Source organism: Oncorhynchus kisutch, linkage group LG18, assembly GCF_002021735.2.
Source record: "Oncorhynchus kisutch isolate 150728-3 linkage group LG18, Okis_V2, whole genome shotgun sequence".
In the NCBI taxonomy this organism is placed as follows: domain Eukaryota; kingdom Metazoa; phylum Chordata; class Actinopteri; order Salmoniformes; family Salmonidae; genus Oncorhynchus; species Oncorhynchus kisutch.
The window spans coordinates 23,470,537-23,483,777 of record NC_034191.2 but is presented as its reverse complement, the minus strand read 5'-3'; the positions used below and the strand labels follow the sequence as shown (position 1 = coordinate 23,483,777).

Here is a 13,241-nt window from a genome sequence, read left to right as displayed (position 1 = left end):
CTTACAATTCCAACCTTGGAACAAATGCTGATAGTGTGGTCTGGATCACAATGGAAAAGGAAGAGTTGGGTGTATGATACCAAAGTGTTTATTTTTATTTTTTAAATAGCACTTAAATACCTACACATTTCTCAACCTGCAGTATTAACAATACAAAAGGCATAAAAAGAAGCTGGGTGGAGTGAACCCTGAATGCTGATTGACATATCAGACTAATTATGTTGGTAAGTAGCTTCTAACAGCAATAAGGCACCTCAGGGGTTTGTGGTATATAGGCTGTATCCAGGCACTGCATCGGAACAGCCCTTACGCCATATATTGGCTACATTTTCCCCACGCCTGCTTCTCTTCAGAATCTCACATCTAGGTCAATTGGACTGCCTCCAGCCATCCATTCAGGACAGGATTCATTTCCAAATGATGATATGCGAGAAACCAGATCAGGGACCTGACATTATGTCATCCCTACTTCACACATCTATATCCATTAGGCCTACATTTACATTAAGTGGACAGCTGCTTTCCTGTTAGCTCCTTGGCTGGATCTTTCCCTTTGTCATGACAACCGGTACAGAAAAAAATAAAAACAATCAGCAGGTGACTACAGAGCAGTAACATGTTCTCTTCTGGCCCATATTTGCCTGGAGGAGTTGTAGTAGATCCAATGAAACCAGACCTGAGTAGTAGACTGAACTCTATGAAGGAACGGTGAATGAAAAGGACTGATACTCCCACCTGTTTTGTGCCTGTCAAGAAGAATAGTCTGGGCAGAAAGAGAAGGTGAACAGGTAAAAGACCAGGAGAACCAACAGCTGTATATTACCATGGACTGCCATGCATTACAGGTAAGCCTGTACACAATCCTAACCTTGAAGGAGGCACTTCTGTGAATGAAAGCCATTCTGGGTTTCCTGTTCTTCTTGAGAGGGAGATCCTATGAAAATCACAAATAGTGAGGGCAAACAAAGGAGCTATTCATGTTTAAACACAGAAAAATGTGCAACTTGGCTCACTAAGATATAATTCCTCAGTAGCATCACCATAAGAGATCCAAGCATTAAATAAATAATTGTTTTATGATTTACACTTACATATCAACAAATAAGTGATCTATTGTAGGAAGTGGATACTGTATGATTACTAAACATGCAGTGAGAGAGTTTGAGTAATTTCACTGAAACTGGTAAGTTATGTGAAAAGGCTCTTCCCTTCCTATAAATTGTACCAGAGGGGCTTCCTTACCCCAGCCGTTAATGACGGCGTCGCGGTTGCAGATCTCATTGGCCAGCCGCTCAAAGTACTCAGGCAGGTCAGAATACTCATTGCCGTAGGATATGACCTTGATGCCCTTGTCCAGCATGTTGTCCCGCAGCTTCTTGAACTCTCCAACGTCCTCGCGCCGCACCAGCATGAAGTGCTCCAGGTCCGACTTGTGTTTGACCGCCTCCAGGAACAGAGCCTGGAAGGTGGTGTCGTCCACCGTGCGCCCGCAGCCCAGGAACACAAACGACTTGGTCTCATACAGTTTCTGGATCTCTCTCTGTTGAACCAAGAGAATTCCGTTTTCATTAAGACACTGACAGAATTTACTTTACTTAAATGTAACATTTTTTTTAAACATCAGCAACTGCTAAAACATTTCCAGGGTATCATTTAAAGGCTGCCTGCCTCAATGCTCACCATGACTTCAGTGTTCCTCAGTACATTCTGGTAGCCAGCAGGGTGCAGTACAATGCCACTGGGATTCGTGTAAACACCGTGAATGTGCAAAACGCTCAGACTTCTCTTCCCCTGAGCCCACTCCAGGACCTGCACATACACACATTTCACAGTCCATAGCACCAATACCTGTTCTCACTGGGTATAGAGTAACAACTAATGTGAGAGTGCATAAATATCACACCTGAAGGTCACAGGCTTCTGATAAATACAGACTCATGTCAATTATTTTAATGCTTCTACATAAATAATCCATGTTGGGTCCCTGCTAAGGTGAGAGTAGGAATAGTGTTTAAGTTCTGCTTAAAGGAGAAATATATTTGTCAGGTTAGTTCCTATTTCTGACATATTGATTAATCCATAAATGTTGACAATGGTTGGAGGATGTTTGAAAATTTGACCTCAATATATACTAACTACATCCTACTTCTGTCAGAGACAAAATACTGTACTTTCACAGGTCAATACGTTGATCATTTTCTCTGGTGTAAGGACACCCTATTAGAAGGGCAACAATATTAGAAGACATATGTTGGGCTTTGAATTAAATACCTTCCCTTGAATTTGCCTTAAATACACATTAAAAACATATTTTGTGTGTAAGAGCATTCCCTGTGTTGTGAGCATAAACAACGTAGTATAGTTAAACTGTCATGACCTCAGTGTTTCATAGACAACTTCCCCGAACAGGGGTCCCTAATCGTTTGAGTCAATCTACCTGCACACTCATCTACTGCACATCTGTCACTCCAGTGTTTAATTGCTATATTGCCACTATGGCCTATTTATTGCCTTACCTCATTTGCACACACTGTATATAGACTTTTTATGTTTGTTTATTCCATGTGTAAGTGTGTTGTTTGTGTCGCACCGCTTTATCTTGGCCAGGTCGCAGTTGTAAATGAGAACTTGTTCTCAACTAGCCTAACTGGTAAATAAAGGTGACACCCCCCCCAGCTCTGATGCCGTCATGTTCCAGTGTCCACACCACATTCCCAAATCTATAGATATGACAAATGTAAAACATTTCTTAACGTTTAAATATCAATTGTTTTATTATTTAAACGTTATGAAAAAAAAAACATTAAATTAGGTGATGTTTAGTCGGACGTTTACATACACTTAGGTTGGAGTCATTAAAACGAATTGTTCAAACCCTCCACATTTCTTGTTAACAAACTATAGTTTTGGCAAGTCGGTTAGGACATCTACCTTGTGCATGACACAAGTCATTTTTCCAACAATTGTTTACAGACAGATTAATTCACAATTCCAGTGGTTCAGAAGTTTACATACACTAAGTTGACTGTGCCTTTAAAAAGAATGGAAAATTCCAGAAAATGTCATGGCTTCAGAAGCTTCTGATAGGCTACTTAACATAATTCGAACCGATTGGAGGTACAACTGCACATGGGGACAAAGATCGTACTGTTTGGAGAAATGTCCTCTGGTCTGATGAAACAAAATTAGAACTGTTTGGCCATAATGACCATCGTTATATTTGGAGGAAAAAGGGGGAGGCTTGCAAGCCAAAGAACACAATCTCAACCGTGAAGCACGGGGTGGCAGCATCATGTTGTGGAGGGGCTTTGCTGCAGGAGGGACTGGTGCACTTCACAAAATAGATGGCATCATGAGGAATGAAAATGATGTGGATATATTGAAACAACATCTCAAGACATCAGTCAGGAAGTTAAAGCTTGGTCGCAAATGGGTCTTCCAAATGGACAATAACCCCAAGCATACTTCCAAAGTTGTGGCAAAATGGCTTAAGGACAACAAAGTCAAGGTATTGGAGTGGCCATCACAAAGCTCTGACCTCAATCCTATAGAACAGAACTGAAAAAGTGTGTGCGAGCAAGGAGGCCTACAATCCTGACTCAGTTACACCAGCTCTGTCAGGAGGAATGGGCTAAAATTCACCCAACTTATTGTGGGAAGCTTGAGGAAGGCTACCAAAAACATTTGACCCAAGTTAAACAATTTAAAGGCAATGCTACCAAATACTAATTGAGTGCATGTAAACTTCTGACCCACTGGGAATGTGATGAAAGAAATAAAAGCTGAAATAACTCATTCTCTCTACTATTATTCTGACATTTCACATTCTTAAAATAAAGTGGTGATCCTAACTGACCTAAAGCAGGGATTTTTTACGCAGATTAAATGTCAGGAATTGTGAAAAACTGAGTTTAAATGTATTTGGCTAAGGTGTATGTAAACTTCCGACTTCAGCTGTATGTTTGAGCGTATGATCGCTAGGGGATAATGCAGTTCCATTGGCTACTGGACGGGGCTTACCTTACTGCTGTCCCCAACCCACTCAGCAACAATGGTAGTTAATGTTTTTCGGTTCTCTGCTGTGTGCTTCACCTCCATGTTCTCAGTAGTCAGTACATGGGACTTCATGTCCCACTTCTCATCAATGTGATGGCTCGTCGCAGTGATGCATGACAGCATGTTCATCCAACAATCTGTTGTTAATGCCACTTATGGGGTGTTTGAGAGCTCACGCTTTGTACTTGCAGAGCAATCATTGTACAATTTCTCCATCCAGGCCAGCAACAGTTAGTGTCTCACGGTGCCTCCCTTTCAGATGGTTAAGCATTGCACCTGTACTGCCACTGTAGCTCAATTCCAACTCGCAAAGTTTGCATTTCACCACATTCTTATTTAACTTGTCAAAGTATTGCAATACAGGACTTCACTGCTGTCGCTTCCCTGTCTCACTCTTCCATTTTCCCAACTGTTAAATGACGATGATGTGCGGAGCGCTTTATATCTGTGGCAAATAATTTGAAAGATGCATCTCTTACTAACGTTACAGCAATGTTGTGTTCGATATATGTTAAATGTTAAAAATGATCCCCTTATGATGAGGATCGGCACCTGTGAGCTCCACTGTGATTTTCATTTTGTCCAAAAACTAAACTTATTCAGTAAGGGATTTTCTCTAAATGATAACAACCCCAATTGCATCATAGCGAAGTGGTGTGCTAGTGTAGCTTTATAAACAGCCTTGTTCTGCACACATGACATACTGGAACAAAAATGTTCACGCAAATTCCCAATTGGCATCAATCCATGATGTGTTATTTCAATGAAAGTCAGTTTTGCACACAATTTATAATTTGGTCCTAAAGAGCAAACAAGGCCATGACTACAGAGATCTTGCCAAAGGGGAAAAGGATCTGTTGTTACCTTCTTCTCATCTGTGAGGTCCAGAGACTCCAGCTTCGATCCCTGGTGGGCTGCATAAATTTCCAGCAGGTTGTCAAAGTTGGTGGTGAGGACCAGCGCTCCACTCTCCATCAGCTGCAATACGGAGCGGAGAAGGTGCTTCCCCGCATTCTCCATCTTACACTCCAGATCGTCAAACACCTCGTACAGGCAGTCCTTGAAGAAGGTGGATCGCACGTTGCCTGTTCTCTGCAATGATAGGGCAGGAACACAATGACTAGGGGTTAGTGGGTGTGTATTGCATTTCTGGGACCAGATTATACTGCTGGTACTTAACCACTAGTAGGGGGACATTTTTTAAAAGGTATAATAAAGCATTTATGACTGGTTGTGGTAGTCATGTAAATGAAAGGTGAAAATGTTTTTCCATCATTAGATGTGGCATGTAAACAGTTGCTATACACGGTAAACATGGCTATGGAGCAAAGAGTTGGTGGGCAGGATGTTTGAGTAGCCATGAGATTATGGCTGTCTATAATGGATAAATCTCATTACCGAGAGCTATGCAAAACGCTCACACTACCTGGCAATGGCTGTAGGAAAACATTGGAGAAGTGCTGGCCCGCTATGAATAGCACTGTCGAGGTGAGCTTAGCACAGCCAGCTGCCTGGCCGACTGCTGGACTGTCTAGAGATTAGAGATCTAGTGGGCTAATTAACTAAACAACAGGATCCCTTTCCACAGGAAGGAAGTCATCATCACCAAGGGCAGGCATCTAGCTATCCACCCACCCTGCTATTGACTTCTGCACTGAACGTATTCTCCTTTTGTTTCAGGATTTATGTAACAACCAAATAAGGTAAAGTAGTACCATGGTCCAATCCTGATTTTGAGATTGATATAGCCTAGGATTCGACCCTAAAGTTAAGTTGTTTTCAACCAATCTAGTCCTAAACAGGGAAAATTGTAATATAATTTCCTAGAGTATTTTGCCAAGGTCATTCAACGACAGCATGAAAGGATTTAGGTCAAACATTCTGAGTCTAACCTTCAGATTAGGCTCATTAACCGACATGATGTGCCAAAACACAGTCCTAATCCAGTTATTTACATTGTTTGGATTGCCCTCATTGCCGCACCAATACCATTGGGTTAAACTGCTGTGACCCACTCTGTATTTGATCACTTCTTGAGACGCGGGACACTCCTCCTTGCAGAAGCCTTGTTTCACTTCAGTGATTCTGTGAACAAGCACCCACTGGTTGAATCGATGTTGTTTCAATTAAATTATGTTGAACCAATGTGCAATAGACTTTGAATTGACGTCTGTGCCCGTTGGGCAACAATGTGACCAAAGACTAAAAAAGGTGAAGCAATGACAAATCTCTCCTTCTACACTCTACAAGAGTCCTCAAGCTTAGAGAGTCCTATTTTCAAAGTGTTTTCTTTAAATTCAGCATGTTAAATTCTACCAAATTTGAGACTCAGGCTACTTTATATAGCAAGCGCCATAGATCTACAGTTGAAGTCGGAAGTTTACATACACCTTAGCCAACTACATTTAAATTCAGTTTCACAATTCCTGACATTTAATCAGAGTAAAAATTCCTTGTTTTAGGTCAGTTGGGATTAGAGGTCGACTGATTAATCGGAATGGCCGATTAATTAGTGCCGATGTCGAGTTTTCATAACAATCGGAAATCTGTATTTTTGGAAGCCGATTTGCACATAAAAATAATAAAATGTAATACCTTTATTTAACTAGGCAAGTGAGTTAAGAACACATTCTTATTTTCAATGACGGCCTAGGAACGGTGGGTTAACTGCCTCGTTCAGGGGCAGAACGACAGATTTTCACCTTGTCAGCTTGGGGGATCCAATCTTGCAACCTTACAGTTAACTAGTCCAACGCAATAACGATCTGCCTCTCTCTCGTTGCACTCCACAAGGAGACTGCCTGTTACACGAATGCAGTAAGCCAAGGTAAGTTGCTAGCTAGCATTAAACTTATCTTGTAAAAAACAATCAATCATAATCACTAGTTAACTATACATGGTTGATGATATTACTAGATATTATCTAGCATGTCCTGCGTTGCATATAATCTGACTAAGCATACAAGTATCTAAGTATCTGACTGAGCGTTGATAGTCAGAAGCAGGCGCGTAAACATTCATTCAAACAGCACTTTCGTGCGTTTTGCCAGCAGCTCTTCGTTGTGCGTAAAGCATTGCGCTGTTTATGACTTCAAGCCTATCAACTCCCGAGATGAGGCTGGTGTAACCGAAGTAAAATGGCTAGCTAGTTAGCACACACTAATGGCGTTTCAAACATCACTCGCTCTGAGCCTTGGGGTGGTTGTTTCCCTTGCTCTGCATGGTATAGAGGGTAATAGTCCTATAATAACTACAACCTAAAACTTCTTGCCTGGGAATACTGAAGACTCATGTTAAAAAGGAACCACCAGCTTTCATATGTTCTCATGTTCTGAGCAAGGAACTGAAACGCTAACTTTCTTACATAGCACATATTGCACTTTTACTTTCTTCTCCAACACTTTGTTTTTGCATTATTTAAACCAAATTTACTTGAGGCTAAATTGATTTTATTTATGTATTATATTAAGTTAAAAATAAGTGTTCATTCAGTATTGTTGTAATTGTCATTATTACAAATAAATAACTGGCCGATTAATCGGTACCGGCTTTTTTGGTCCTCCAATAATCGGTATCGGTGTTGAAAAATCATAATCGGTCGACCTCTAGTTAGGATCACCACTTTATTTTAAGAATGAAATGTCAGAATAATAGTAGAGAATTATTTATTTCAGCTTTTATTTCTTTCATCACATTCCCAGAGAGTCAGAAATGTACATACTAATTGAGTGTATTTGGTAGCATTGCCTGTAAATTGTTTAACTTGGGTCAAATGTTTAGGATAGCCTTCCTCAAGCTTGCCACATTAAGTTGGATGAATTTTGGCCCATTCCTCCTAACAGAGCTGGTGTAACTGAGTCAGGTTTCTAGGCCTCCTTGCTCGCACACACCTTTTTAGTTCTGCCCACAAATTATCTATAGGATTGAGGTCAGGGCCACAACTTTGGAAGTATGCTTGGGGTCATTGTCCATTTGGAAGACCCATTTGCGACCAAGCTTTAACTTCCTGACTGATGTCTTGAGATTTTGCTTCAATATATCCACATAATTTTCCTGCCTCATGATGCCATCTATTTTGTGAAGTGCACCAGTCCCTCCTGCAGCAAAGCCCCTCCACAACATGATGCTGCCACCCCCGTGCTTCACGGTTGGGATTGTGTTCTTCGGCTTGCAAGCCTCCCCCTTTTTCCTCCGAACATAACGATGGTCATTATGGCCAAACAGTTCTAATTTTGTTTAATCAGACCAGAGGACATTTCTCCAAACAGTACGAGTCCCCATGTGCAGTTGCGTAGTCTGGCTATTTAATGGCGGTTTTGGAGCAGTGGCTTCTTCCTTGCTAAGCAGCCTTTCAGGTTATGTCGATACAGGACTCGTTTACTGTATCAGATACTTTTGTACCTGTTTCCTCCAGCATCTTCACAAGGTCCTTTGCTGCTGTTCTGGGATAGATTTTCACTTTTCGCACCAAAGTACATTCATCTCTAGGAGACAGAACATGTCTCCTTCCTGAGCGGTATGATGGCTGAGTGGTCCCATGGTGTTATAGTTGCGTACGATTGTTTGTACAGATGAACATGGTACCTTCAGGCATTTGGAAATTGCTCCCAAGGATGAACCAGACTTGTGGAGGTCTAAAAAAAAATTTCTGAGGTCTTGGCTGATTTCTTTTGATTTTCCCATTATGTCAAGAAAAGAGGCACTGAGTTTGAAGATAGGCCTTGAAATACATCCACAGGTACACCTCCAATTGACTCAAATTATGTCAATTAGCCTATCAGAAGCTTCTAAAGCCATGAAATAATTTTCTGGAATTTTCCATTCTTTTTAAAGGCACAGTCAACTTAGTGTATATAAACTTCTGACCCACTGGAATTGTGATACAGTGAATTATGTTCAGCTAAAGTTGCTTACCCCATACTGATAAGATGCTGAACATGTACAGACAGGCCTGTGGAGAACCACTGCTTGCTAAGTAAGAACAGACAAATATTTGCCACAGGGTCCATGGCTGTGTAATCACCTGATAATCATGTCTCTTCTTGTGAGCTATTTAGTCTGGTGGGGCGCTCTTGTTATTCTGAGGCTGAATGGAAACCTTGGCAGGGGCTGGTGTTCCCGGATTCACATTACTCCATGATTACAAAACATATTTTTTTTACTAGGCAGCAGCACTCCCATTAAAATGTTAAAGCCCCCCAAATCCATAGCCAACAGCAACGGGCCTGCATGATTGTGAACCGGAATAAAAACTATGGATAAACCCACAATGGGCTGTTTGTTCCCTTTGTGGAAACAGGCAGGCTGCTGAAACAAAGCATGTTTAAGCAATGTGAAAGGTGCGATGAGACATGACTAACACTGAAGGCAGATGGTATGAAGACCTCATTAATCCGTTATGGTTTGAGCCAACCTGGTATGACGGGGATATGGGCTGGTACGGAAATCCCTAAATGTTTTCCCCTTGAATTTCTCCATCATTTAGTCACGGTCCACTGGTTCGTTGACTTATTGAGAAATCAATGAGACGTTATTCACTGGGGGGGGATTTCTTCATCTAGCGAATCAAATAACAGGCCTTAAAAGTGTCAGAACTGGTTGAGCCAACTTGTCAGTGGCTTTGAAAACAACGCAATGAACGATGAAGTGTTGTTGTTGTCATCTATCAGTGCTGTACTTTGGTTAGGGCAAGGGCATCACCTTTTACAAAGAACACAGGTTGAAAAACCTGAATCAAATGATTTCGAATTTAAATACAATTATGCTGACTCCTTGCCACTGTCATTCCCACTGGGATTACAAATCCCAATACAGGAAGGTTTACAATGAACGACACTGGTGTGTCTCAACCAGCTGGAGACAGTGTATTGGCAGTGTCCTGTCCACGTCTGGCTGTCTGTATGTGCAAAGGAGTGGGGGAAGTGAAGCCTTACCGGAGAGAGCTTCTGGATGAGGTCATGAGCCACGTGGACTAGGTTCTTGTCGTCCTTCAGGCTCTTCTGAAAACGCCGACTCTCCTCTTCCTCTAGGAGGTCAAAGTCGTTGGCCGCGTCCAACAAGGCCTGGATCAAACCCTTCCAGGAGCGCAATGCAGGGACCTGAGGGGCCACAGCTGAACTCACCCCTGTACCAATAACTAGGACCAGCTCGGAGGCCCGCTTGGTCTTCAGGCTGGGCAGCAGTTTCCTTTGGGGCAGGCAGAGATTGAGTGATGGTTCCATTGATGGTGCCCAAATCCTTAGACAACATGAAGGTTAAACAAATCATGGCAAGTTTACTTGGCTGCTGTTTGAACTCAAACCTAGGCTGAAAGATAAAGAATGGGTTTAGGAACAGGAACTAAGAGAAAAAGCTCCTGACCAGTGACATACCAATAATGTTTTGGCACATAAACAGGAACTGAGTACTAAATGTAGGCTACTCTTATCAATTTTTGTTACCTGGGTTTTTTGGTGTTGGAGTCAACATCCTGAGGGTCAGCAGGAGCAGGCCGCTTCTCGGTTTTCACAGTCACAACAGAGGCCACAACAGAGGCCATTCGGCTCCTGTAAGACAACCATGAGAATGAATATACATACAATACCATCAAAGCAATAACTTAAGTAAAATGCAATCTGGAGTAACCACAGAGTCATGATCTCAGTTTATTGTATCATACATAGAACAGCACCTTTACAGGGCAGTGTGCCACTGTCCCCATTACTACCAAAGGCAGGGCATCAGATTCACCTTACACTAACTAGCTTTACATAGTGGAACATCCATGGGGCTAACCTTACACACAAAGTACTGAGATGCCGAACTAAGGGCAATTCCACGGTAACAGAATTAGATTTCACACTTTAAAATGTATGCCAAACAAAAACTATTGATTTCAAAGTTTTAAAAAACCATACAACTCTATGAACAATGACTACTTTGAACAATTTACAGTTTTGTTTAAAAACACTTACTGGAAAAACTGTGCAGATGCTAAATTTGGTAACAAAGCAGCAAAATCTCCCTCGGTTAAATTCTGTTACCAGACTTTGTATCTGCACAGTTCTTCCTGTAAATGTGTATTTGTAAAAAGTGTTAAAAGTAGTCCTCAATTTGTGCAGAGTTCTATGGTTTGTTAAACTTTGAAATCTGTTTTTTGTTTGGTGTGGCTGCATTTTGGGCTAAGGAGTGGCACAGCAGTCTAAGGCACTGACTACAACTCAGTGCTAGAGAAGTCACTACAGACCCTGGTTCGATTCCAGGCTGTATCACAACCGGCCGTGATTGGGAGTCCCATAGAGCGGCGACCCAGCGTCACCCGAGTGAGGCCGTAGTTGTAAATAATAATAAAAAATAGAATTTGAAAGTGAAAAATCTCGGCGTAATCTATTAGCTATATTATCTTCATAATGTATTACTTCTAAAGTCTGACTTGAGGCCAATTTATTGTATCTTTATTGCAATAATAGTAGTCTTGGGGCTCAATAAGAACGATACTTTCCTCCTGGAGACAAAAACTTCACTCCAAGAAAAAACATTTTTTGGATGACGTGTTCATACAGTACACTGTATATTTTGGCTATAACGTTACTGGCTAGCTGACTTTAGCTAGTTAAATTGGCTAGCTACTTCCTAAGGACAGGAAGAACGCAGTCAGGAAGAATTGGCTGACGTTAGCTAACCAGTTGGCAAAAGCTCAATGTATTGTACAGACTAGATAGCATGACGTTAAAGTTGGACTAAAACTGCGAAATATGACACATTGGCTAGTTAAATTCACACAAGTATTTACACTTACCCGGATAACTCCAAGTTGCTTTTTTGGTCAGTGGAAATATTCAACGTGCTAGCAGACGACCCGTTAACGTCAGCTGACTTGCAACTGCGAGTTAAAAATCCAGTACAGTCTACTACGGACATATCCTGCTTTAAAAGCCGGTATTTGAGATTGTTGTACTTGACATGGCGAAGTCTGCGTGCCTTTGTCTACTAGATGTTATTCTTAGCAAATCTATTTAGCTATCAAATGTTCTCAGTCGACTTCCTCTGTGTACACAACCTGTCGACTCATATGCAGCTAGAGGTCTGACTGTGTGTGTTGTGACGGAGTTGGACAAGGCAATTGGGATGTGCTCAGCGCGCTACTGTAAATCCCACTGGCTCTCTACAGTCTGGAAAGGGGTAAACAATGTTTTGCCCCCACCTCCCCACTTACGATCAGCCCATGTGATATTACCATTCCAGTATTTTACTTGCTATATTGTATTTACTTTGCCATCATGGCCTTTTTTTGCCTTTACCTCCCTTCTCACCTCATTTGCTCACATTGTATATAGACTTGTTTATACTGCATTATTGACTGTATGTTTGTTTTTACTCCATGTGTAACTCTGTGTCGTTTTATCTGTCGAACTGCTTTGCTTTATCTTGGCCAGGTCGCAATTGTAAATGAGAACTTGTTCTCAACTTGCCTACCTGGTTAAATAAAGGTAAAATAAAAATAAATAAAAATAAATTAGCTAGATCAGGGATGGGCAACTTTGATGAGGGTGGGGGTCACACAAAAGCTGAACTCATCAAGAGCGGCCGCAGTGGCTCGCCGATTTGTACCCACACATTCAGGAGCCGGCTCTAGCCTTTTGGGGGACATAAGTTAAATGTTTTATAGTTTATTTCCTGAAATTCTACTCATTTCGCCACCGGGTGTGGGAAAATGTTGCAGTTTTAAACCAAGTTTGCTGCAATTCTACCCATTTAGCCATGGGGTAGAGAGAATATTTATCGATTTTATAGCTACATTTATGCAAATCTACTAATTTTGCCATTGGGTGGAGAGAAAATGTTGAACATTTACTGATAATTTCCTGCAATTCTACACATTTTGCCATAGTGTATATCTGAGTGAGAATGTCTAACTAAATCAATGGGGCCCAAGTTGGTCATTAAACCATGATTACTACAAGTTTAGATAGCTGGCTAGACTAATTTACCAATCTAAAAAATATTAACTGACGAGCTAATTGAGTGACTGTCAGTGATTGACATAACAAGAGACAAATTGCTGATGCAGCACAACCAAATTTCAAAATTGCCTTGTGTATTCTACTATTTTATTCTCAACTAAAATATAAGTGATTTTTTGTTTGTTTTTGGAAATTCTGCCAAAGACAATTTCGTCAGTTGCCCCTCCCTGAATGAAATTCTCT

At 41.3% G+C, this 13,241-nt stretch overlaps 1 protein-coding gene across 3 annotated transcripts; it reads right to left on the bottom strand.

The window, feature by feature from the left end:
* Positions 1–22: 22 nt before the first annotated feature.
* LOC109909211 (protein FAM118B) lies at positions 23–12,203 on the bottom strand. 3 transcript variants are annotated; one of them, XM_020508255.2, is made up of 8 exons: positions 11,834–12,203; positions 10,497–10,601; positions 9,990–10,293; positions 4,921–5,148; positions 1,681–1,809; positions 1,243–1,540; positions 869–934; positions 23–763 (listed from the first exon to the last, which is right to left on the bottom strand). In XM_020508255.2, exons 1-8 carry the CDS (start codon positions 11,953–11,955, stop codon positions 750–752), a joined length of 1,266 nt encoding a protein of 421 aa, XP_020363844.1. In that variant the 5' UTR covers positions 11,956–12,203; the 3' UTR covers positions 23–749. The 3 variants fall into 3 exon arrangements, with proteins under 3 accessions (XP_020363844.1, XP_031651437.1, XP_020363845.1); XM_031795577.1 differs by having other exon boundaries at positions 66–763; positions 9,990–10,362; positions 11,834–12,190; XM_020508256.2 differs by having other exon boundaries at positions 71–763; positions 9,990–10,242; positions 11,834–12,192.
* Between the last annotated feature and the right edge of the window lie 1,038 nt (positions 12,204–13,241).

Excerpts from the sequence above, each read along its gene's own strand:
- LOC109909211 (XM_020508255.2), bottom strand. The coding sequence starts at position 11,955 with ATGTCCGTAGTAGACTGTACTGGATTTTTAACTCGCAGTTGCAAGTCA. Across the intron at positions 5,149-9,989 it reads TCATCCAGAAGCTCTCTCCG|AGAACAGGCAACGTGCGATC; the intron begins GTAAGGCTTCAC and ends CTATCATTGCAG. Across the intron at positions 935-1,242 it reads CGCCGTCATTAACGGCTGGG|GATCTCCCTCTCAAGAAGAA; the intron begins GTAAGGAAGCCC and ends TGATTTTCATAG.